Here is a 24,805-nt window from a genome sequence, read left to right on the forward strand (position 1 = left end):
GGGCCGTTTCCAGACGGCCCCCCGCCTCGCGAAACGTCGCGCGTCGTCGCGCGTCGTTGCGCAGAAAACGCGAAATATCGCGTTTTCTCGCGCGAGTTTTGCGCGACGTCGCGCAAAACTCGCGCGAGAAAACGCGATATTTCGCGTTTTCTGCGCAACGACGCGCGACGACGCGCGACGTTTCGCGAGGCGGGGGGCCGTCTGGAAACGGCCCTGCTCATCCTCCAATCTGATATATGCCCTCATGTGCCAACAATGTCCTTCTGCTCTGTACATTGGACAAACCAGCCAACCTCTACGCAAAAGAATAAATGGACACAAATCGGACATTAGAAATGGAAACATCCAGAAACCAGTGGGAGAACACTTCAATCTACCAGGACATTCCATCAAAGACTTAAAGGTCACTGTAGTTCAACAGAAACTTTTCAAAAACAAAATCCAACGGGAGGCTGCTGAACTGGAATTCATATGCAAATTTGACTCTGTCAAGCTGGGACTGAATAGGGACTATGAATGGTTATCACATTACCACAGGTAACAGATTTCCTTTACAGAGGTGGGGTCTGGGGGAGCTCAGTGGCACCTGGCGTGGGCTTTCGGGAACCACAGATCTCTTTGTCAGATGCATCTGGCAGGGAGAGCTGTGGTTGTCGAAGGCCCATACTGCATTGGAATTGGATGGTCTAGCTGTTTGGCTTCTACAAACTAACAGGGCAAACTCCTTTGAAGCCAACTGATACACACACCAAAAGGAGATGATTACATATACTAGCAAAGGAATGTTTTGATTGCTCCCTCCCCCTCCCCCCCTAATTGCCTCTTCCCTCTGCTCTTCTGTGTTTGTCCAGTCTCTGTATCAGGCATCTGACAAAGAGAACGTGATTCTTGAAAGCTTATGCTACAATAAAATTGGTTAGTCTTAAAGGTGCTACTGGACTCTTTTTGATTTTACTACCACAGACTAACATGGCTAACTCCTCTGCCTCCAGACTTCAGAGATCACTTCCCTGGGAGAAAATGGCTGCTTTGCGGGATGGACTGTGTGGCCTTATACCCCACTGAGGTCCCTTCCTTCCTGAAAGCCCATCTTCCTCAAAGCTCCAGCACAAATCTCCAGGGCTTTCCCAACCCAGAGTTGGCATCCTTATGCTCCTCCCTCCAGCCTAGGCAAAAGGAACACCAGGGCTGGCAGTTCTTCCCGTGGTAGACCCGGGAGGCTCTGCAGTTCAGCTTGTTGCTTGAGATAGCTGCTCTACTAACTAGGGTGGTTAGTCCCCCACTGGGGGCGGAGTAGGGGTGCCAGTTCCCTGCTGGGGGCGGGGATGCCCCGTTCCCACCCTCCATACCCCGCCCCCGCTTACCTGGCCAGCAGGGGAGGCACAGACCTCCCAGTGACGAGCTCCCTTGTGGCATGACGCGCTCCCAGGAGGCGCAGCGTGGTCCCGGGAGCCATAACCGGCCCGAATTCTGCCAGAAATATGAAGAGCAATTGCAAATAAATTAGAGATAGATTAAATTACAGATCTTTAATCAAAGATCAGAGGTTGAGGCCAGGGTGGGGGGGGGACACACTGGAGAGGCTGTCTGTGAGGCCTTCCTCTTACAAATACTTCAGTTCCAAACTACTTTGCAGAGTAGTTTGCTGAGGCTGACCAGATCCAGATAAGGCTCTGGTCTGACTCCATTGGCCGCCCACAACATGTTTCTCTCAGTTGTTTACCCTCTGCCAAATGGCCAGAGATTGCCCTCTTCCAGTGGCTGGAAGGCCGTCGATTCATTCTGACAAGCTACACCAAAACAGCCTTAGGAAGACGGATCTTTTGGCCTCTGCGGGAAAAAGAAGGGAGTGCCGATCACTCCAGGGTATATGATCTAGCCCATCCCCCCTTCAGTTCTCCTGGCAGAGTCCCTTGGGTTGCAAGGGGGAGCTGCCCAGATCAGACACCTACCTTTTGCCTTGAGCTCCTTGGAGTGGGGGCAGGATAAAAAGAAACAGAGAGAAAGTTAGATTACTATCTTCAGCTTCCACTTAGGGTGGCAGGAGGGCTTGGGAAGGTCCATCAAGCTGGGCAACAGTAGAGGCAGAGGAGGAGGTGTCATCCATAGCCTGGCCTATCACTTGGCCCAGAGAACTGAGAGAGGGGGGCGCCATTAGCAGGTTTTGCATGTAAACCAGTTTCTGTATTTTATTCCTGCAGGATAATGGGGTGTGTGTGTGTGTGTTTGATTACTGGTGACTGGATTTGGTCCACCTCCAAAGCCTGGCTGGCTGTGGGTGAAAATAACAACACAATCGCTGATTCTGCATTCACTGATTCAGCGGGCAATGGGGCAAGGCTCCAGGAGATTGCCCGCCACTGGTGGGCAGCTAGGAAGCCTAGGTCCCTCCAGCAAGACCTCCTTCCCCTCAGAGCCCCAACTGCCAGTCCCATCGAAGGCCCAGAGCACTCGCTGTCACTCAATCAATCAAGCTCCTAGTGGAAGGTTCAAAATCCCAACTGTCTAAAACTGCCAATTGCCCACTGAATCAAGCTCAGGTCCCACCCCCCACCCCCCAGAGCTCCCATTGGGTGATTCAAAAATTCCATGTGCTCCACTGTTGCTCAGTCACAAGCCCCGCCTGCTCCTCTTGGGAGGCTCAAAATTCCAATGGTCTAAAACTGCCAATTGCCGGCTGAATCAGGCTCAGGTCTGTAGGCAGCTTTGGGTCTGGGGTCTCCCTCATCTTACAACCTCTGAACTGGAGGAGTCAGAAACTGGACCAAGCCCCTCTTTCATGGCCCGCGTTCACCTTTTCTCGAGCAAAGTCTCTTCTGTAAATGGAAGGAATCCAAAAGTCAGCCAAAGTGTGTGAAGAAGGGAGCTTGGACTCTCGAAAGCTGACACTGGGATCTTGTGGGTCTCTAAGGTGCTGCTAGACTCAGCTCCTGCTGTCCCACCACACAGTGTAGGATGTTTCTCCCCAGCCTCATAAAAGACAGCCCCCCAAAGTGGAGCTCGTGGGCACCGTGATTCCTGCTGGTACTTGCACCGGAGGTCTCCACGTTTGCTCCGAAGGAGGATGTGGCTGGCTAAGAATTCCCAGCTCCATTCCTTTTCTGGCTTCAGCAGAGGGTGCTGCCAGTGGATGATCACGAGAATGGGCAAGCATCTATCTCACCCGATGCTTCGGGCCCTTCCACTGGACACCCGTCTCCCTTGCCTGGACTGTCGTGGGATCGGAAATCGTGGCAAGGGAGCACCTTTGGCTCTTTCTCTCAATCCCTTTCCATCCCCTGAGGAGTGAGTGGTGAGCTCTAAACTGATTAGCCTCTACCTTAACTCACTTGTTTGCTCACCGTAAGTACTCCTGGGACGCCTGGGTCAAATGAATTTTGCTCCGCAGCTGTCTCTTTGGAGGCCACAACCGTCCTCCTTTCCGTCAGGCCCTGCCATTTCAAAAGGCACGCGCACATCATTCGCTGCCGTGGCTCCTCTGCGCTTGTGCCATTGCTGTGGGGGCAAGATGGGCTGGTGAGCATCTCTGGAGCCCCGCTACCTTAGAACAGGAAAAGGAGGGAGCTTGGGTTGACCGCATGCATTCAGCCAGCCCTGGGCACACCGATCCCTTCCAGCCAGAACAGCTAGCTAGCATCTCAAGCATTTTGAAAAGAAAACAGAAGCCAAGATTCTCAGAGAGCTGACTTCTCAACCTGGTCCTGCACAATCATGGCCTCTATGCACTCCTTCCAGTTATTCTTTAGCCTAAACAACATCCAGATATCAGTTTCCCAAACGGCAATACTTGTCTTTGCTCTGCTTTAAGGTTTGTTAGGGTTTTATCCCACCTTTCTACTAAAGTAGCCATCAAGGGGGCTCAGAAATCCATACGATAACGTCAAGCGATGGGAATCAGAATGAGAAATGGAAAACAATCCTGCCCTGGAAAACAGAACAAAATAATTCAGAAGAGCAGCAGCACTGGCTTCTCTCTGTGTGCCCCCCCGGACACCAAAGACATCTTGGGGCGAACGTCTGGCGATCCACCATCACAGGCAGCGCAGCAACTGGTTCCTGCGTGGTTCTTTACCTGGGGGCTTATTTCCCAAACCTCCTCATCCACAGACATCACTTTTAATGGTTTTCTGCCGGGGGAAGTTTTGTTCAAATCTAGGACTTCGTCCAAGTTTGTCTAAAAGGATGTGTTTTATAAGGCTTTTTGATCAGGGCACAGCCCTGGGCACCGAGAGGGTGTCAGATTACCACCTGCTGCTTCCAGCTGTGGTGCCAGGTGGGCGTGGGAGGGTCCCTCACCTTGCCGCGGGTAGAAGCGGAGCAGGAGGTGTGATCTTCTATAGCCTGACTAATCCCTTTGTCCAGAGCCTGAGAAAGGCCATTGTCATGTTTTGCATGTAAACGAGTTTTTATCATTTATTCCTGCTGGTTAATGTGGGGGGTTGACTCCTGGTGACTCTAAATGGGGCCTCTGAGGAAAGGATGGGTGGGCGGAGGGCGCGGTGATGGGGGGGTGGCTGGACCCTGCGGGCTGGAGGGAACTGCAGTTGGTAGCCAGCGTGCTGAGAGAAAGCATTCATTCTGGCTAGGTCAGGCGAACCTGGGTAAGCCCAAAGGGGGTCACAGCCTGAGGGTGCTGTATACCCCCCTCCTCCCCTTTGTTCTGTCAATTATTCCTCTGCAAAACAGCCCTGTGGTGTTGGCCTTACTGGAAGCTCCTTCGTCTACTTTTTATACAGGCCTGGGAGACAGGCAGGAAACCTATGCTGGGTAGCTCTAGGGATGCCAGGGAGGAGAGAAGGGAGGCAGACTGGGAGACTGGGCTCCGCTGTATTTCGACATACACGGTCTTCGTTCAGCCACCACAGCTTGCCTACGGGCTGTGCCTGTCAGTTCTTTTTCATCTGCAAAATGGCCCTGAGGTGTTCCCTGTTATCTGCCACAGCAGAACAGCCACTGAAGGAATCTTCTCTTGGTTTCTGCAGGTAAAAGAAGGGCGTGCCGATCACTCCAGGGTGCGTGATCTACCCCTTTCCCCTTTCAATTCTCCTGGCAGAGTCCCTTGGTTTGCAAAGGGGGGCTGCCCGGGTTACCCTCAAACCTTCTGCCTTGAGCTTCTTGGCTGGAAGGCAGGAGAAAAGGAGACAGAGAGAATGGTCCTTTACCCTTTGGCTTTTCCATGCAGGCAGCTGGGCTGGAGGAGGAGGAGGAGAATTCCTCCTCCTCGATGATTTCATCCAGCACCTGAGAGAGAGAAGACATTGTAATATTTTGCAAGTAAACCATTTCTCTGCGGGTAAAAGAAGGGAGTGCTGATTACTTCAGAGTATCTGATCTTCCCCCTTTCCCCTTTCAATCCTCCTGGCAGAGTCCCTTGGGTTGCAACGGGAAGCTGCCCAGATCACCTACATACATTCTGCCTTTTGCTTCTCGGAGGGAGGGCAGGATAAAGAGAGAGAATCTTAGATTACCCTTATATTTTCCTCTGGAGGGGCTGGAGGAGGGAGGGGGGATTTCCGCCTCCTCAATAACTTCATCCAGAACCTGAGAGAGAAAGGATATTGTAATATTTTGCATGTAAATCAGGTTCTGTATTTTATTCCTGCTGGTTAATGTGGGTTTGACTATTGGTGTCTGTGGGTTGAAATGAGGCCTCTGAGGAAAGGGAGGGGCTGGATGGGCGGGTGGAGGGTGCAGTGATGGGGGGGTGGCCGGACCCTGTGGGATGGAGGGTACTGCAGTTGGTAGCCAGCGTGCTGAGAGAAAGCATTCATTCTGGCCAAGTCTGGCAAACTTAGGAAAGCCCGAAGCAGGTCGCATCCTGTCAGATTCAGGGTGGGCAGCTTTCGCACCTCAGAGACCGACAGGATTTTTAGGGTATGAGCTTCGCCTCCTCTGCACTTGTGCCACTGCTGTGAGTGCAAGGTGGGCTAGAGAGCATCTCTGGAGCTCCACTGCCTCAGAGCAGCAAGAGGAGGGAGCTTGGGTTGACCACATGTATTCAACCAGGCCTGGGCACACCCATCCTTTCCAGCCAGAACAGCTAGCTAGCATCTCAAGCATTTTGAAAAGGAACTAGATTTCCCAACCTGGCTTCCTCTGGCCCGGCATAACTGTGGCATCTGTGCACATCTTCCAGTTATTATTTAGCCTAAACAACATCCAGATCAGTTTTTTAAACAGCAATACTCCTAGGAAAGGTCTAGAGCTCTCTCTAAACCGCCTGCTTTGTAACGGGGGAGGGAGAAGGGCTGGAACTCCTTCGTTTTCAAATTTCATACTGGAAAAAGAGTACGTTTAAAGGAATCCAGGGGGTCTCCTAGGAAATCTGAGTAAGGGCCCTAACCTAAGCCAAATGTGGAGCCAGAAGTGCGAGGTGATTTGCTCTGTTTCTGGGGCAGCAGACTCCCAGGGTCCGTGCATGGTAAAAATAAAGTGTTCTGGTTATAAGGAAGAGAGTGGCTGTTTCCATTTTCAGCTCACCAGGGATAGCCCAGTTTGCCTCAAAGAGCAAGTGCTCAGAACGCACCCGTTACTGGGCTCAGTTCAACATCATGGCTACCCCATGCAAAGCCCTTCCGGCAATGCTCTGCCTAGCTCCCGACAGTAAATAAAATATATATATATATAATAACTGGAAAAAATTATAAAATGTTGCATGCAAAGGATTTTAAGTATGTGTTGGGATGGAGGGGAGAAATATTATGTAGTTCCACTACTCTGGTTTATATTTTGTTTTCTTCTCTTATGTATTGTTCACTGTCTATTGTTTAAATAAAGCATATATAACTTATTCATTCCTTCTTTATTTATTTATGACATTTATAGTCCATCTTTCTCATTGAGACTTAAGGCGGATTACATAGTGTGAGATTAGTACAATCAGTGGCAAGGACAAGGGCAGGCATTTCCATACCGTGTCAAGGACATTTCCATAAACAATGTCATAGGATTTTACAGAGACATAGCATTAGCAAGAATCCAATACAAGGTTGAAGAATTGCTGAAACAGAACATAATCCATTCTAGGACTAACATTAGACAACATTAAGCACAAGTAGTATACAGGAGTACATATTTAAAGCAACAGATAATATGTAAAGCAACTGTCATGTCTGTGTATAGCCAAGCCATGTTGGTTTGTTGTGTCACTGATGCCACAGTCTACTGGAGTTATAATGCCTGAATGCTAACCTGTTGTATTCTCTCCTTTAGCCATATTTAACTATGTTCTCTCTATAGTATAATTATTGCTCTCTTCAGGCCCAGGAAAGGCGCCTCTCACCTTATCTCACAAAAGTATGCATCTCCTAGTTAGACATGACCTTGAGTGTCTAGATGCCAGTTTTGCTCCTTTGCCAGATGCTGAGAATGTACTGATTGTTTATTCCTCACTCTGAGAAGTTCTCACAGAACCCAAGTAATCTTGCACGCCAAAACCCTAACCGTTGCTGTGATGCGGGCGTTTTCAAGTATATCCTAGCCTCTCTGTTTTGATTCCTCACTTCTACCAATACTCTGTGATGGAGTGCAGACCTGAACTGTAAAATCCTGAATAAAGCCATTTCTATTAGAATCAATGTGTGTTCACTGGAGAGAGACTAAGGGATTTACCTGCCAGGAACTGACAGCAACATAATGGTGAAGTCTATGGTTCCCAACTCATTGGCGAAGCATCTGAGCCCCCCCCCCTCCCTACAATACTGCCCTCCTATCTGAGTAAAAAGCCTCTTTGAATAATTCAGTTTTGCATTGTTTGCGGAAAGCCAAGAGTGCGGGAGCTCTCCTGTCCTCCTCAGGCAGGCCATTCCACAGGGCAGGGGCCACCACAAAGTAAGCCCGTGTACGGGCTGCTGCTGATTTCGCCCATGTGCAGGCTGGCACCTGCAAGAGACCCTGTTCGGCTGAGCAAAGCTGCCATGGAGGGACATAGGGAGGGAGGCAGTCCCGTAGGTATGTTGAGCCAAGGCCTTGAAGAGCTTTGTATGTAATAACCAATACCTTGAATTGAGCAGGGTAACGGATAGGTAGCCAATGGAGTGACTGTGGGAAGGGAGTGATGTTCATGCTGCTGCTCGCTCCTGTTTGCTTAGAGAAAACAAGCTGCAGGGAGAAAGAGATCCTACAAGGCTGATCAAGGCCGGAAGAGACTCCTGGGGCAGTCCGGTGGAGGGAGATGGAGGCGCAACAATGCTGCGTGGGGAGATCACATGTGCTCATGGGGGGTGGGGGGTCAGAAGATGGAGAAGGAAAGGCAGAGACCAAGGCCTGCCCTGAGAGTCCTGTTCAACATCACAGGGGCATTGATCTACTCCAAAATCACTGGGGGAATGATGAGTAGATAATCCCAACATCAGGAGGGTTCAGTCCCCCTGGATAAGGATTGGACTGCACGGAGAAGTCTGAATTTTACTGCATGGTTCAATATTAACTGCTGTCAAATTCAGGCAGGAAGATTTGAAGAGTGTTCCAGGAGTCCGTTTTGCTTTGCTCAATCAGAAGTCTCTCAGGCAACATGCAGGGGGGAAAAGAGCGGGTGGGGCCGACGACTGTGTCCGGGAAGCATGCCTCACATATTCTTCCGTGCATTCATGCTGTTATCACGGCCAGCCTTGGAGATGCTTCTGGGGTTCTGATGGGACTGCCCCCGAGTGCACCTTTCCCGCAGGACGGGCTGCTTCCCCGTCCACATATGGAAGCACTCAACAGCTGCTGGGTGTTTCCTGGGACCCCGGCATTAATATACATGTATTCCTGGCCTCGGGAGATGTTGGTACCTGGAAGTGTGCAGTCAGATTGTGGGGAGGGAGTCCCAATAGCCAGCTGACTGCGAGGGCTCCATCTTGTCGGGCAGAAGTCGGCTCCCCTGCACCCCTCCCAATCAGACACAGAGGCTGGAGTGGGTGCGAGTGATGCATTTCTTTATTGCAATAAAGGAGAAGGCACACAGGGCACTTTAGTGCCAGAGAAATGGTTCCCGCTGCTCCTGTCCTGAGCAGCAGAGCTCTTTATAGCCTTCATGGCATCAAGACATCAGTGCAATTAATCGTAACATGATTGGTCGATTGTTTATGGCGCAGCGACAAATTCAGTACGCAGGTGTGACTTTAATGTGCCAAGTCAGCTCTGTTAGCTTTCATTACAATACGCATGTGCGGCCCTTCTTTCTGCACGTGTCTGCCACACACGCTGCTTACTTGTATGTTATCTCTAAGACAGGGCCATGAATTCCCACTGTCAGCATCCAGCGTAACTAAACACAACTTCTCAGAGCAATTAAACCATTGTAAACTGCTTATATGGAACACGTAGTTAAGAAAATACTGTGTGAGAGGGCTGTTGGCATCTAATTGGCTGTTAACTACGATCACCAAGTTTGGCTGTGGTATCGGTCTCAAGCTCTTTTCTATCTTGAGCAGCCACAGGACGGCTTTGGCAGCTGCGCCCTGGGACCGCCCTCCCTCAGCAAGAATTTAAAGGGGAGGGAGGTCAAAAGGAATGGCTTGCTTAGAACTACTATTCCTCTCTTGATACTGCTGAGAAAAAACACCAGACCCCGTTTACCATGTCAACCCAGGAAAAGGAGCTGCTGCCGAGTTCTTTTGCTACTCACAGAGTTAACCCAACCTGCTTTTTTGTCTTGACAGACGCAGGTCTGAGCCATTTATTTGCTAATGTCCGAATGCCCTTCCTCTTCTGGGGATTTCTTCTCATTGCTGGTGCCCTTGGAGACCCGGGATTTCTCTGAACACAGTGACAGTGCTATTTTACAACCCCCCACGGGGGGGCGGGGGGGATGAAACGCAGCAATAATGTGAAATGTAGAGGAAACCAGACATTGGCTTTAGGTACAACTAGCAACAAAGCCCATTGTGGAGAAAAATACAACGGGCTCTAGAAAAGGGAGGGCGGGCAGGTGGGTATTGCCTCCTCCTCCACACCTGATCCCAGCTGGGGGAAGGCGGGAGGCGGGCATTGCCACTTGCTCTGAGCCTGATCCCAGCCCAGTGAAGTGGGGGGCGATCATTGCCACATGCTCCATGCCTGGTCCCTGTGAGCGAAAGGGGGGCAGGCATTGCCACCTGATCCTCGCCGGGTGAAGGCGGGGGGTGGGCAATGCCTCCTGCTCCGCTCCTGATCCCAGCCAGGTGAAGGTGGGGGTGGCATTGCCTCCTGCTCCTCATCTGATCCCGGCTGGGTGAACGGGGTAGGCATTGCTTTCTGCTCCGTACCTGGTCCAGGCAGGTGAAATGGGGGGAGGACACTGACTCCTGCTCTGCGCCTGATCCCAGCCAGGTGAAGGAGGGACAGGCATTTCCACTTGCTGTGCTCCTGATTCCAGAAAAGGAATGCCGGGAATATACAATCAACAAGGTCCTCAAAATTTATAACCAAATTTTTAGTGCAAAGCGTGCAAAAGTGCAGTGTGCCAATCAAATAAATATAATTTATACATACAAGTAATAAATATGAACATTCATTAGTCCGTATTATTCATAAGCGAGCAAATAGATGGGAGCTGCAATAATGCTCCTGCTGGAAATAAGCGGAGAGTCTTCAAAGAGAGGGAAAAGTGATCACAGTCCAAGTCAAGATGAAAAATTGACGTGCCGACGGGATTATGCTTGCATATTATACCATTCCCGTTTCGTATCAACAACTTCCTCCTGGGCACAATTATTGGAAGATCACTGTCCTGATAGTCTCCAGCTTACATAGCTCACCATAAAGTATTCACATTGCTGGCATAAATTACCCTTTATCATGGACATACATTATTGCAGCTCCCATCTATTTGCTCGCTTATGAATAATACAGACTAATGAATGTTCATATTTATTACTTGTATGTATAAATTATATTTATTTGATTGGCACACTGCACTTTTGCACGCTTTGCACTAAAAATTTGGTTATAAATTTTGAAGACCTTGTTGATTGTATATTCCCGGCATTCCTTTTCCAGTTTCTGACTACCCGGGGTTTCCCTGCTCTTGTTGGTGCTCCTGATCCCGGCTGGGAGAAAGCAGGGGGGCATGGGTGGGCATTGCCTCCTGCTCCGCTCCTGATCCCGGCCTGGACTTCCTGCCGCAGCAGCTCCCTCTGGAGGCCCACCAGGATAAGAGGTGAGTCGTCTCAAACACGGTTTGCCTTTTATATAGAAAGATAAGCAATTACTTCTTGCAGCAAGAGAAATTAGTCACTGTCTTCATTCAGAACCTGAGATCCACCACTGTTGACCGGAAGCAGTCATTTCCTGCCTTTTGATTAAAAAGCCACTCAGTAGAAGGAACAGACCTGTGTAGCCAAAACCTCACTGGTTGGTTATAATAAAGAGTATTCACTCTTTTTCTCTCTGTGTGTTTTTTAATCTTGCTGAGTAGTGAAGAGCCATCAGAGCTAGGAACGCGCTCTTTGAGAAGAAGAAAGCTGAAAGACAGAAAATACTGTTCTGAGGATCTCGGAATTAGCCCAAAGCCTGGTTCTGCCCAAGCAGTCTTTCTAAAACGCAGCCCCCTCCCTTCCACCCCACCTGGAAGTCTTTCCACTGAATCCCCAGAAAATCCATTTGACACCTGTGGGGCACTGGGCCCTCTCGTCCCAGATGCAGCCGCTCTGTTCAGAATCACTGCCCAGGTGCCGCTTTTCAGACAGAAAGAAAAAGCCAGGCCCAAGTGTGGCCATTGGGTCAGCCATAAGCCAAAGCCACCTCTTGCGACTTCCCAAAGATCAAAATGTTGTGGAGTACATCTTTTCAAAACGCAACAGCCCCACCATAGTTGTGTGTCCTCAGAAAGGAGGCAGGAAAACAGATCCTCTAGAGCTGGTCTTCCTCAGCTCAGCTCAACGCAGCACAGACGGACACAGGGGAATGCATGATGCTCCTTGGAGGGGAACCAGAGCCCTCCAGCAGAGTTGCCTACATCCTGCAAAAACCAGGGATGGCCATCCATCGGGGGCAGCTTCTGGGCTGGAGTCACACAGAGTCTGGCAGGACTGGGTTTCTGCTCTGCAGGCGACGCAACACCGTAAGCAGGCCGAGGCCAGTCATGACAGCCACAACGGCCACCCCTGAGAACTGGAAGGGGAAAGGAACAGGATGAAACGGCAGCCACTGGGAGGGGAGGCTGGTGGGAAGGCAGGGGCCCAGGACCTGGGTTCAGATCCCTTGGAGAGAGATGCAATAGGCAGGGTCAGGATTTTCAAATGGCAAGTAAATTATTAACCACAACATCAACCCAGCCCAGGCGCATCAGGGGTGCTTTGCTGGCCCACACTGGCTGACTCTGCAATTCTGATCAAAACCAAAAAGATTACCACCAACCAACTCTGAAGAAAGATAAAAGGACACTTGGAAACACTGGGTTGCAGGGGGTTGGCAGCAAAATGATCCGGATACCAGACAAGACGGCATTCAGCTGACCTGAAGGTCCCCAGATCAAATCTCGCCTCAAAAGTCCGGAAAAACACTGCAAGGAGGCCAGACGTTTGCATAGAAAAAAGGACCCCCCCCTCCCATACCTTCACAATGGATCCATGGAACATCCAGATGTATTTGAGGTGGACGCTGAAGAGGGCCAGGCTGCAGGGGACAAAGGAATGCTCTTCTTGGTGGTCTCTGCATCTGTTGAGAAAGAGCTGGGGTCAGAACCAGTCTCGGGTTTTGCCCAGAGGAAGGTGGCGGGTTTTTTGCAGGGACGCCTCTTCCCAGTAGCAAGGAAGAGCAAAGAACCAGAGCCAGGAGTGTGGTGAGATCTGCCTTATGCCACCTCTGCCGGCTCTGATCCTTTTGTGCCCGTGAGATTGGCAGCGGGTGTGTGGCATAGGAGGATGCAGAGATGGCACCACTCCCAACAGGCAGAAAATGCAGGTGGAGAGGCTGCAGAACAGGAGTTTTGCATGCAGTCAGTCCCAGGTTCAGTCCCCAAAATGGGAAAGACTTTGACCTGAAATTCTGGAGAACTTCAGACAACCTCGATGTCAGGCTGGGAGATGAAAGGCTTGCAGGCTCTCATTTCCATGCACTGCAGCTGCCCGCATTCCCCCACCGCCCAAACAGCAGTTCTGGCTGTGAAAACGTAGGTTTGGAAACTGGTAATCTCTTCTCTGATGCAAACGTTCCACCACCTGGGCTGCTGTTGACCCTTACGAAGTCCCCCAGTGACCCTTTCACACGTCACCATTTAGTGTGGCCTTCAAAGCAGGCAACGGTGGCCCAGGCCCAGGCAGCTTCCAATGTACGCTGGGGCTTGGCTGGGATCAACTCTAGAGCAGACAGGCCTCCCCCTTCCCTGCTGGCAACATCCACTCTGTCTTCCCCCTCGACACTAACTGACCCATGGCACAACTTCTGCGAGAGCTGTGAAGAAAAAAGCTGTCAAAATATTTGGGATCCGCAGTGGATCTCCCCGGCTGCCCTATGTCACAGCTGCTGGTGGAGGCCCAGAGAAGCTCTCTGTAGGCTGCCACCACTCTGGGACAGGTTTCTTCGGAAGTGCCCAGAGCACCCAACCGACCCCTTCTGTCTATTCGTTCTCAATAGGCTTGATTTATGATGTGACCGAATGAGGCGTTGAGGCAGAATAATAAAGAACTTTATTTAAGTTTAATTAATAACTGGTGTTCAAAACTTTGTAAAATAAAGAGAATAGTAAAGGTTGGTGAATCAACAAACTAACACATCCTAAGGCATCTAACTAGACTAGGGTTGACAGTCCCCCACTGAGGGCGGGACTGGCAACTTGGCAGGTGGATCCCTCAAGCCCCTCCACACTTAACACACGGGTGTTCCAGCGGAAGTAACTTTATTAGAATCCATTCAGTTCAGGTCTGTACTCCATGACAGAGATTGGCAGAAGTAACAATTGGGAATCAAGCATTCCCAATTATAGTCAAGTTTCCCGCCCTCTAAATGTCAGGAACTGAGTGCAAAAGTCTACAAGAGTTCTGTGAGAACCAAGCTAGTTTAGACTACACATTAGGTACACATCACAGTTTCCCAGCATCTGGGGAGAACAGTAGAAGCTGGCCATTAGACACATCAAGGTCATGGCTCTGAGATCACAGAAGAGGCCTCTCTACGGGCTTAAGTAGTTAACAGTTGAAATAGCAGGTATGAGTGGTTGTCTGAGAGTACAATAGCATCTGAGTACAGGTACAATATAACACATCAGAGCAAGTAACGGAGCAAACCAAACCAAACAGGGAATGTGCCTTTTACAATTATGGCATGAATGCAGGCGTACATGACAGCAGAGGATCTCCCGCTTATCTGGCCGGTGAGGGAGACACAGGTCTCCCAGAGCGTGCTCCTGGGGGTGGTCGCGGTACTCCCATGGGCCCAATCTAGGTCTGAATCGGGCCACTGCAGAGCGCAGGAGCACTCCCACACCCCACAGAGGCCTGTTCCGGGCCAATCTGGGCCCGAATCTGGATGCTGCAGAGCTAGGGCTGCCAGACCCCCGATGGGGGTGGGGGATCCCCCGCCCCCACTTACCTGGCCAGCGGGGGGGCACACACCTTCCATGCGCGCCCCCCTGCGGTGCTGCACGCCCCCACGCACAGCAGCCTCAGGATCAGGCCTGTTTTGGCCTGGATAGGGGCCCCTGTAGAGCGCAGGAGCGTTCCTGCGCTCTGCAGGGACCCACAACGGGCCCAATCCGCCCCAAAACGGGCCCAATCGACACCCGTTTTGGCACGGATCGGGTCTGTTTTGGCACTGATTGGGCCCGTTGTGGGCCCCTGCAGAGCGCAGGAACGCTCCCACGCTCCACAGGGGTCCAAAATGGGCCCAATCCGCATCAAAACAGACCTGATCCATGCCAAAACGGGCGCGGATTGGGCCTGTTTTGGCACAGATTGGGCCCATTGTGGGCCCCTGTGGGGCATGGGAGCGTCCCTGCGCTCCGCACGGGCCCACAACGGGCCCAATCAGCACCCAAACGGGGGCTGCGTGATGACATCACTCCCAGAAGTGACGTCATCACGCTTGCAGCAGCAGAGATCGAGGGGGCCTGGCAGAGCATGAGCACTGCCGTGCTGCCCGAGGGTGCACCCTTGCCGCCGGGGGTGCCCTTGGGCGCCCCCCCCCCACTGGCCAGGTAAGGGGGGTCAGGGGGGAGGTGGCGGGAGCAGGTGATCCTCCACCCCTGGCGGGGGAATGGCAAGCCTAGCCCCCACCTCCCACTGGGAGGACAGGGGGACCTGGCAAGCCTAAACTAGACGGTTCGTAACGGTCTCCTGGCAACTGGCTTCCAACTGCCTCGCCCCTTCTGGTCCCTCCATCCACAGCAGCCTCTCCTCAGCTCGGCTTCCTGGGAGTGAAGCCCCTCCCTCTGTGGGCGAGGCCTTTTACCCCTTCTCTCAGGCACCATCCCCCTACTTTCCTATTGGTGCAATTTTTCCATCAGAATCCCCTCTGACCCAATCATAGGGCCCAAAGGGAACCTGGGAAATGTAGGCACAACCGTCACTTTAGTGCAGGCTTCCCCAGAGCCACTAGGCCTCACTAGGCTTCAAAGCAGGCAAATATCAACAATCTTATAAATAGCACTTATAATTCACACTATGAAATCCTAGGAAAGGGTAAACATATCAATTGCAACCATGTACAATGTAAACCTTATATACACCACTGGATAGTATGAGTTATAAGTGCTATTTATTAGATTTTTGATACTTATTGTACTTATAATATTTATTTATTGTATTCACCGAGCACTTTTGGCACATTCCACTTTATAAAATAAACAAAATATACATTTATAAATAGTTACTTTGTCATACCCCTTTGGCAGGCTTTTTTGCCTTTCCCTTGCGTAGTGAGCCCACCGTGGGCAACCTGCCCCTGCCTGCCCTTACCTTCCGTACAGCTCTACAAGGAGGGTGTAGGGATCCGCGGGTGCAGAACTGCTCAGTCCCAGCTTCTGAAGGGCTGCCTTGGGGATGGAAACCCCTTCTTCGACGAGTAAGCCCAGGTTGTAAAGACCCTGCGAGGGAGAAAGGAGGGAGCAAGAGAGGTCCTGATCCGTAAACAGGGTTGCCAGCCTCCAGGTAGTGGCTGGAGATCTCCCGGGATTACAACTGGTCTCCAGGCCACAGAGATCAGTTCACCTGGAGAAAATGGCTACTTTGGAGGGTGGACTCTATGGAATTATGCCATGCCGAGGTCCTTTCCCTCTCCAAACCCCACTTTCTCCAGGTTTCTCCAGGTTTCACTCCCCAGATCTCCAGGAATTTCCCAACTTGGAGCTGGCAACCCTATCAGTAAGTGTAATGTCTTTTTTCTCTTCAGTGTTATTCATGACAAAAATCCCCGCCAGCTGTCTCGCTGTGGCCTATGAGGGCACGCAAAGACCCAAATCCATAAAAAATTAGCAATATAGCTCCTGTCCGAAGGTTGCCGCGTATCAAGAGATGTCACAGCAGCTCTCTCCCCCAAGTCCCAACACCTCTGACCCGTTACCTGTGGCTCCTGTTGCAAAGCAGCAGCTGTGTACATCTGGACAGCTGCCTGCACGTCCCGTCTTTCCTTTCTGGGGTGCCTGCCGTAGAACAAGTCTCCCATGCGCAGCAGAGCTGGGAAGTCAGGGGGAGAAGGGACTACATGAAGGAAATTAGGATGTATGCACACTGAATCAGATCAGGAGCAATCTGAAAACAACACTCTTCCGCTAGCAGAAGAGATCTGTGGAATCCAGCCCTTCCTCACTGCATAAGTTAGTCCATCCTTCCCTGCTTCTTTAGGGGTGAGTAACAACTGTCTCTCTACACCAGTTGCATCTAGGCCATTCTTCCACTCTCTGTGCAGTAGAGCAGCAGGACCAACCACCTGCAGAGGAGGGTGCCAGTCGGCACTCTGCACGAGCCACTGGGGTTTCTGATGCTCATGCAGTAACACAGGGGGCTGCACTCTTTTGCGGAGGAATATGTCTTCCACATCCCTCCCGCTCGCCCTGCTTTATCTCCCCAATGGACAGCTAGCAAACCCTCACTGCTCAGCCTGGAAGCGGACGGTTCCCTTGAGCTCTGCCACTGCCAGGCTAACCTTTCCTTCCTATCGACGCTGCTGTCCCCCCAAACCTGGCCCATGGATGCTGACAGTGTCACAGCTGTGGCTCAGAGAGTTGGCTCATTGATGAGGTGATGTGGTTTCTACTCCTTGCATGTCCCTTCCCTTTCCCCCCCTTTGTACAGCTCAAAACTTCCAGGTCAATCGTCATATAAATGCAACAGACCCACTGGACAACATACCACCCCCCCCCCCCACTTCTCACTTCTTACCATAGGCAGCTGGCTGCTCGCTGAAGGTGGAGAGGTTGTAGTATCTCCAGGGGCAGCTGACTTGCATGTAGCGGCTGACCAAGCCGTCCTGCCAAAGCACAAGTCTTCATAGGTGAAAACTTCCCGGGTAAAGATCCTTGGCAGCTCTCTGCCAAAGAACTGGGGAGGGGCAGGGGAAACAGATGTGCAAAGTAACAGGCAGCCTAGTGGGTCTAAAGAGGGAGGTAGTAGAAGCAGGACTGCCCAGAGCTTAAATACTAGCTGGTGCTGGTCAGTACGCACCCCAACTTAGCACACATGTGAAACAACCATGACTCAGGTCACAGCCAGAGCATCCATGCATCCCTCGCAGAAGTTGAGGGTGACGCGCATGGTGTAGTGTGGCTGGGTCAGTGGAGTCTAAAAAGGGAGACAATTTCCATTTTTGCCAGCCAGTTTACCTGCTTTTCCAGCAGAAGGGCGGGCTCCAGAAAGCTCCTAAGCTCTTAACAGCATCTGTTAGTGATAAAGCTGCACCATTCAAACTGGCTAGCGCAAGTCCCACCAGAATCTCAACTATCCCAGCCTGCACCAGGATTAAGTCTCACCATTTTCCTCCTCAGCCATTCAACCACACGCAGCTTCCAGACACTGTCCTCGCCCAGAGATGGCTGCTTCTGGAGGCTTATTCAAGGTGACGACAAGCCACGCCAACGCTTTGGATGATTTTGTTGTAAGAGTGTGTTTCTTGCTAGAAGACTAATGATCTGATACAGGATAGACCAGTAGATGCCAGAGGCTCCTTAGAAGCATCCTTGTACCTTGAAATCAGGCCTGAACAGAGCTGCCTGAAACAACTGGCTGCAATATTGAGCTCTGTGGAACTGCACACGAGAACTCCATGCTGCAGAAGCTGCAGCCTCAACAACCAGTTTTTGCACAGGGCCGATAAAAAGACTGAAGTTATTTTAATGCCACATCTTCTAATACCAGTGACATATTCCAGGAGTCTCCGAAGAATGGCATGACCTCCACTATCAAAAGTGGCTGATAAATCCAACAGGTCTAACAAAGAAACGTGGCCTCGTCTACAGAGATTGTCCACCAGAGCAACCAAAGCAGTCTCTGCCATAGCCCACCTGAAGCCAATCTGAAAAGTGCCAAGGGCAGATGAGTCATCTGTCCAGAAGACTCTGGAGCTGCTGTGCCTCCAGAGGGCAGATTAGAAACTGGTCTGTAATTGGCTAGAACTCCTTCAGCCAACAAAGGTTTCTTAATTATGGAATCGCTGGATTTGAATCCAGTGGCACCTTAGAGACCAACAAGATTTTCAGAGTGCAAGCTTCCGACAGTCAGAGCTCCCTTCATCAGATACCTGTCTGAATCTCCAAGCATACACCCAGAAAACCTTGTTGGTCTCTAAGATGCCACTGGACTCACATCCTGCTGTTCTACTGTGTGGACCAACACGGCTACCTACCTAAAATTAATTATTGAACAAATCACTGCTTCTTTCAGAAGTCTTCAGGACTTTCCCTCTATTAAAGAGCTGATAATGATCTTATTTATTAGAACCCTCACTTATTAATATCCCCACTTATTAGAACCCCCACTTCCTCCACCTGGCTCCAGCCCGCCCCCCCCCCCCAAGGTGACTTGTTCACTCACAGGATCTTGATCGCAGAGAAATCCCAGGTTGAACTGGGCTACTTCAAAGCCTGCTTCAGCAGCCAGAAGGTAATAGAGGAGGGACGCCGGCCTGGGGGAGGGACAAGAGGTGGCTTAGGATTAGCACCCCCAGTTGGACATGGCAAAGAGGCCAGCACTCCCGCCTGTTGCTTCCTTCAAGACCGGAGGGAAAACAGAAGAAAGGTGGGGGCTCACGGGGCAAGGCTTAATATGAATTTCTCCCCTAATTACAAGCGAGATCAGTTCCCCTGGAGAAAATCAAGATTTGAGTCCAGATTCTTCTGACCGCAGCTCCCCTCCATCACTTTGGTGGCTCCAGCACCTCTGAAGCTCCCAGCCCCAGCAAGGATCTCTCACACTCACACTCACACACTCACACTCACACACACTCACAATCACCTAGCCAGATGCAGAAAGAGAGGAACACTCACCACGACTTCTGTAGATAAGCATCCAGGGACTTGCGGAGCACAGAGCCCAGGAAGCCGTTCTGTTCTGACACCCACTTGGTCCACCTGGGGAAAGAAGAGAAATGGAAGCGGGGGCGGGGGCGGGGGGGGTTCTTACAACAAATCTCAAGATTGATCTGAAGGGGGTCAGCTATTGAAAAAGTGTTAGGAGTTTATTAAGATCACCGTGTTAGGGAGCTCTGTTGTTTCCCAGCTGGCTTCTTTCTATGTAGGGTTGCCAGCTCTGGGTTGGGGAATTCCTGGAGATTTGGGGTAGAGCCTAGGGAAGGCAGTATTTGGAGAGGGGAGAGACCTCCGCGGGGAGGGGATGCCAGAGTCCACCCTCCAAAGCTGCCCGTTTCACCTGGTTCTCTCCCTTGACCGCTAGCGATGCTTACAAGACAGCATTGAGGGGCACCCTGGAAACGGCTCCCGGGATGCCACGGCTGAAGTAGGCGGCAAGCTGCACAGCCCCGTCTGTGTGACCGCGGCTGGCTGACTTCAGAAAATAGTGGTAGGCTGCTACCTGGCAGGCAAGAGAGAGATGGGGGTGTAAGCAGGCTGACGGCTAGCAGCAGTCCCGTGGGGCATTCCCTCCCGCTCTGGACTTCTGCCCAGAAACAGCAGGTACGTTTACACACCACGAGGGCTAGAAAACGGGCAAGGTGCAGTCTCGTTGTGCCGAGTTCTGTCCTGGCTGCACAGTTTTATGACACCACAGATAAGTGCATACTTCCCACCATCCCAGGTCCCTTTCCAGGAGGGGTCCTCTGAACAGTATGGAGAAATGCCCACCGCCTCCACCCAAGCTCGGAGCTGCCACTGATCCCCGGTGGGGACGCTTGGACCTTCTTGCAGGGGACAGGGACAGCCCATCACGCCCACCCCCCATTCCTGGGAAACTCACCTCATCTCTGTCTTTCCCCGGGTACTGGCCGTAGGCATAGAAGGCCCCGAGGTTGGAGGGGGCCACGGGGTCCCCCATCTCGTCGGCCTTCTCCCAGAACTCCACGGCCCTCCTGTAGTCATTCTCAAAGACCTGATAATACCATCCCAAGGCTGTGAGAGCTGGGAGGAAACCCTGCAGGGTTGGGGGGAGATAGTGGAAGCAGAGAATTTTTTAAACATCCACCTTATGTCGAATGCAGGCTCCCCCAGATGGAGATCTTCCTTGCCGGTGGAACCCAAACCTTGCTGTCTGCCTTTTCAACTGTTCTACTGGCTATTATTGTCATTCTTCCATGGAATGGGAAGGGACCCTCAGTGGGTCTTCAAACCCACCCCCTACACTGTCAGAAACTCTCTGCTGATGGACACCTATGGATTTATGGCTGGAAAGTCCATCCTGCCTCTGGGATTGAAGCCAGATCCCACCCCAATATTATCCACCAGAGGCTTAGCCAACCAGTTCTGAAAAGCCTCCTGAGAAAGTGGTAGTTTCAGGTAGGTAGCTGGGTTGGTCTGGGGTAGAATGGTAGGGTTTGAGCCAGTTGAACCTCAGAGGCCAACAAAATTTTCAGGGTGTGAGTTTTAGCGAGTCAGAGCTCCCTTCTTCGGATACCAAAAGTAATAAGAAATTGCTAATAAGCCATGACAGCTGAATGAACCTTCTGTGTCCGGAGGTAGGCCCTCCATTGAGGTTGCCCTGTTATGGCTGGCTCGGGAAGCCCTGCAGCTTTGGAGCTCGGAAACTGTGTGTTGGAATGGTCGGTTTGCCAAAGAAGTTGCCAACAGATTTCCCCTGAAAAGTTTTACCATGTCAGTCCAAACACCGGGCTCTGTCCTGTGGGACTCTCTGGCTCCTAGCTTAGGGGGCTGGGCCACTTGCAGTCCCGAGCCTCACTTCTAACCGGAGAGAGCTGAGATTAGGGGGGATGAGGTTGCTCTCGAGGGCGGAGGTTGCCCAGGGGTCTCTCACGGGCGTGTGCTCTGCCATGCGCTGGGATGTAGCCCACAGTAACTGGACCACCTGCCACACTTACCTGCGCCGCCGCCTGATTGAGCAAGTCCAGAGCTTTGGGGATATCCTGCTTCACTCCTTGGCCCTGGAGACAAAAGCTTGCGTGGTCAACAGGTCAAGGGGTGACTCACTTCCCATTGCGGCTTGCAGTGGAAATAAGGCTCTGCTTTCTGGAACAGCCTCCTGTCCGTGGCACTACAGGCACGGGCACAGTCCCCTGCGATCACTGCAGGTGGATTCAGTTCACACCTGGCACGTGCATTGCATCAGCAGGTGATCGCTACAAACAGATCACTCAAGGGGAGTAAATGAATGAGGGACTGAAAGCGGACACGCATAAAGGAATTAAGTGGTTGCAGGAGAAGGGCAGGTCAGAGAAGTCATCTTGCCCCTGTGATCTTTGGGCCTAAGGGAAGGGGCGTCGCAAAGGAATACATGGATCAGGGCTTGGCTCGTTTCCACAAGTCATCAACGATGGCATGACCCAGAGGAAATTGCAATTTGCCGTGGCACACTCTGCGGCATGAATTATGCAGGTTGGCCCATTGTGGAGCTAATTGGGGGCTTGAGGATGGACTAGATGGCCTTTAGACTCCCCCTTCTGATCCAACCCTGTGATGCCAAGCCCACAGCACGCTGACCCTGGCAGCCCACGGCCATGGGGCAAAAAGAGACGGGTGCCATTGCTCACTTTCAGAAGCACCACTCCATAGTCGTACATCAGGGTGGGGTCTTTGAGCCGAGCGGCTCCTTTCTCGTAGAACTTCACCGCTTCCTTCAGGTTGCTGGAGATTCCTTGCTGCCCCCAGAACAACATCCTGCTCACCGCTTGCTGGAAGAGAGGGGGGGCACGTGGGCACAGTCAGCACAACCTCTCCGGACCACCATCGTGGCGATGGAGGAACACAGACGCTTTGGGGAGACTTGAGCCTACCTGAGCCTCGGCCATGCCTCTCCGAGCCTGGAACCTCAGCCACACAAAGAGGTCATCGTTCTCTTTGGTCTGCAGCTTGAGGGCATCCTCGTCAATCAGCCGGATGTGCTCCACAAAGGCCTGTGTGGGGGATGGCAAGATAGCAACAACGGGCCCAGAACTGAGCAGAACTCGAGGCTCAGGATTTGAACACAGGGTGGGCAAGTGCAAGAGCTGAAGAGCAATTCTCAGCTTCTCCACTAAAGCGCTTTCTGGTAGCAGAGTTTGCGCAATCACTTCTCCATCTCAGACCTGCAGTGCCCCTGCCAGGCACAGAAGACCTCACTACACCAGATGGAGCAACGGCAAGGAAGCTTTACAGGAGCAAAGCCTCAAAGCGGGAGAAGGATGCTCTTCTTCCTGGTGATCTCATAACATGAACGGACAAAATCAGCAAGTGCCTGTACGCACGCTTTCTCTGTTGTGGCCCCCACCCTATGGAACAGCTTGTTTGTTGAGATCAAGAAGGATTCCACCCTCCTGGCTTTCCATAATCTATGCAAAACTGAATTATTCCAGAGGGCTTTTTGCACAGGGCTATACTGTAATAACATGATTCAGAAAGAAGCTTGGGGTAAAGGGTTAGGAACTGTAGACTATACCACTGTATACGCTTCGTACTATCTTGTACTGTAAGCAAGTTCCTAGTATGTATTTTTTTGCATCATTTAATGTGTCTTAATGTGTCATCTTAATACTTATGCTTTGCTTCACTACTGTTTCTGATCTCTGGTTGATTCCAGGTTTCTACAAGTCAAACCCTATTGCATTTTCTATTGGATGTTCCATCTGGATGATTGTATCAACTTCTTCTGAGTAATCCGCCTTGAGTCCAGTGGGAAAGACAGACTATAAATAATATAAGTAAAGAAACTAAGGGTGGAGGAGAGACATCTCTGTACATTTAGCTCATGCTCCTAAGCGCAAGCTCAAAGCAAAAACATTTCTATATATTGTCGAAGGCTTTCACGGCCGGAGAACGATGGTTGTTGTGGGTTTTCCGGGCTGTATTGCCGGGGTCTTGGCATTGTAGGAACGTCAGGAACTACAATGCCAAGACCACGGCAATACAGCCCGGAAAACCCACAACAACCATCAAAAACATTTCTAATGTTCCGTTTCAATGATGCTTAGATGTTTCTTTGCAAGGTCTTCCAAGTGAGCTATCTAGCTGTTCAGATTGCACAAAGCTGCCTGTATTGAACCTGCTCACAGTGGTGGTTCGCTGGCTACCATCACGTGGCACCCACAATGTGTGTGAGCACAGCCTGCCTACTCATATCCCAGCCTCAGTGTTTCTTACACTTGTCTCCCATGTGGAGAAGAATGTAGAGATGGCGTGCCATTCCCTACTCACTGCCTCCTGCATGTAAACCTGCCTTCCTCCCTTCTCCACCCACCCTGGAGAAAAATCAGGAAGTGGCAGGACCACGAGATGGGCAGAACTCCTCCTTCTGTGGCTCCCTCTCCACCTCCTCCTCCACTGCATGATACTTGGGGGGAGAGTTTGAGGGGCTGGAAATGGAGGACTGTGTGATGCCGGGTTGCACAAAACACACTAGTATTCCAGAGAGACTAGCAGAGCTGGTAAGGGGGCAGGCCAGATTCTTCTGTATCCTTCCTGTCTATTCAGGGGGAATTAGCTGTGAATTTCCTGCATTGTGCAGGGGGTTGACTAGATGACCCTCAGGTTCCCCTCTAGTTTCGTTTCTATTCTGCTTCTGTCTCTTTTCTTTCCAGCTACTTTCATCCATCATGGTCCGTATTGCTTATTCTGACTGGCAGTGGCTCTCCAGGGTCCCAGGCTGAGGTCTTCCCCATCCTCTACTGCCTGGTCCTTTTAACTGGAGCTGCTGGGGTTTGAACCTCAGTCCTCCCGCATGCCAAGCAGATGCTCTACCGCTGAGCCACAGAATCCAATCAGAATGGCTTTACCTCTTGGATTCACTGGTGGCACGCCAGGCTGTGCTCTGGGAAGGCTGGCAGTGCTTTGGGTCATCCCCAGCCTTCTTCTAGGCCTTGCCTTGGGCTGAGGCCAGCTTGCAAGAGCCACAGCAGAGAGAGAAGAGCGAACACGGGAGAGGAGGAACCTCTCTGAGCATGGCACGCTTGGGAAGGGAGCGCTCTGCTCACGAAGGCTTGGGCTGCATCTTCCACAAGTACATTTTCTCCACATTACACAGTTCATATGAGTAGACCAAGGTAATCTGGACATCTCAGGGTTGATCAATAAAGCATAAACTAGACCGTAGAACAGTTTTACCTGTTTAGCAGTTGCCTGGTTCAGCTAAGCCTTCCTGGATCTTGTCAGTTCTAACTGGTGTGGGATGTTTGTGGACGGCTCTGTGTATGAACTACCTTTCTGCCTGCTGTCCGCAGACCAGGAAAGGGGCTCATACCTTCTCTGGTAGTGGTGGAGAGCACCGTCAAGTCAAAGACAACTAGTGGTGACCCCTGCTGGGGTTTTCTTGGCAAG

General features: G+C 51.4%; 1 protein-coding gene across 1 annotated transcript in view; it reads right to left on the minus strand.

Moving 5' to 3' along the window:
• Window positions 1-10,963: 10,963 nt before the first annotated feature.
• The window catches only part of LOC129326438 (protein sel-1 homolog 3-like), a 17,865-nt gene continuing 4,023 nt past the window's right edge, over window positions 10,964-24,805 (minus strand). The window contains exons 4-15 of the mRNA XM_054974597.1: window positions 22,291-22,410; window positions 22,048-22,188; window positions 21,379-21,441; window positions 20,304-20,477; window positions 19,795-19,922; window positions 19,379-19,462; window positions 18,927-19,017; window positions 17,280-17,367; window positions 16,462-16,574; window positions 15,858-15,985; window positions 12,519-12,621; window positions 10,964-12,075 (exon numbers count right to left, since the gene is read on the minus strand). Of these exons, the coding sequence (XP_054830572.1) occupies window positions 11,974-12,075; window positions 12,519-12,621; window positions 15,858-15,985; window positions 16,462-16,574; window positions 17,280-17,367; window positions 18,927-19,017; window positions 19,379-19,462; window positions 19,795-19,922; window positions 20,304-20,477; window positions 21,379-21,441; window positions 22,048-22,188; window positions 22,291-22,410 (1,335 nt within the window). The 3' untranslated portion in view covers window positions 10,964-11,973. The remainder of the gene's footprint in view (window positions 12,076-12,518; window positions 12,622-15,857; window positions 15,986-16,461; window positions 16,575-17,279; window positions 17,368-18,926; window positions 19,018-19,378; window positions 19,463-19,794; window positions 19,923-20,303; window positions 20,478-21,378; window positions 21,442-22,047; window positions 22,189-22,290; window positions 22,411-24,805) is intronic.

The sequence above is a fragment of the Eublepharis macularius genome, chromosome 3 (assembly GCF_028583425.1).
Source record: "Eublepharis macularius isolate TG4126 chromosome 3, MPM_Emac_v1.0, whole genome shotgun sequence".
NCBI classification, from domain to species: Eukaryota; Metazoa; Chordata; class Lepidosauria; order Squamata; family Eublepharidae; genus Eublepharis; species Eublepharis macularius.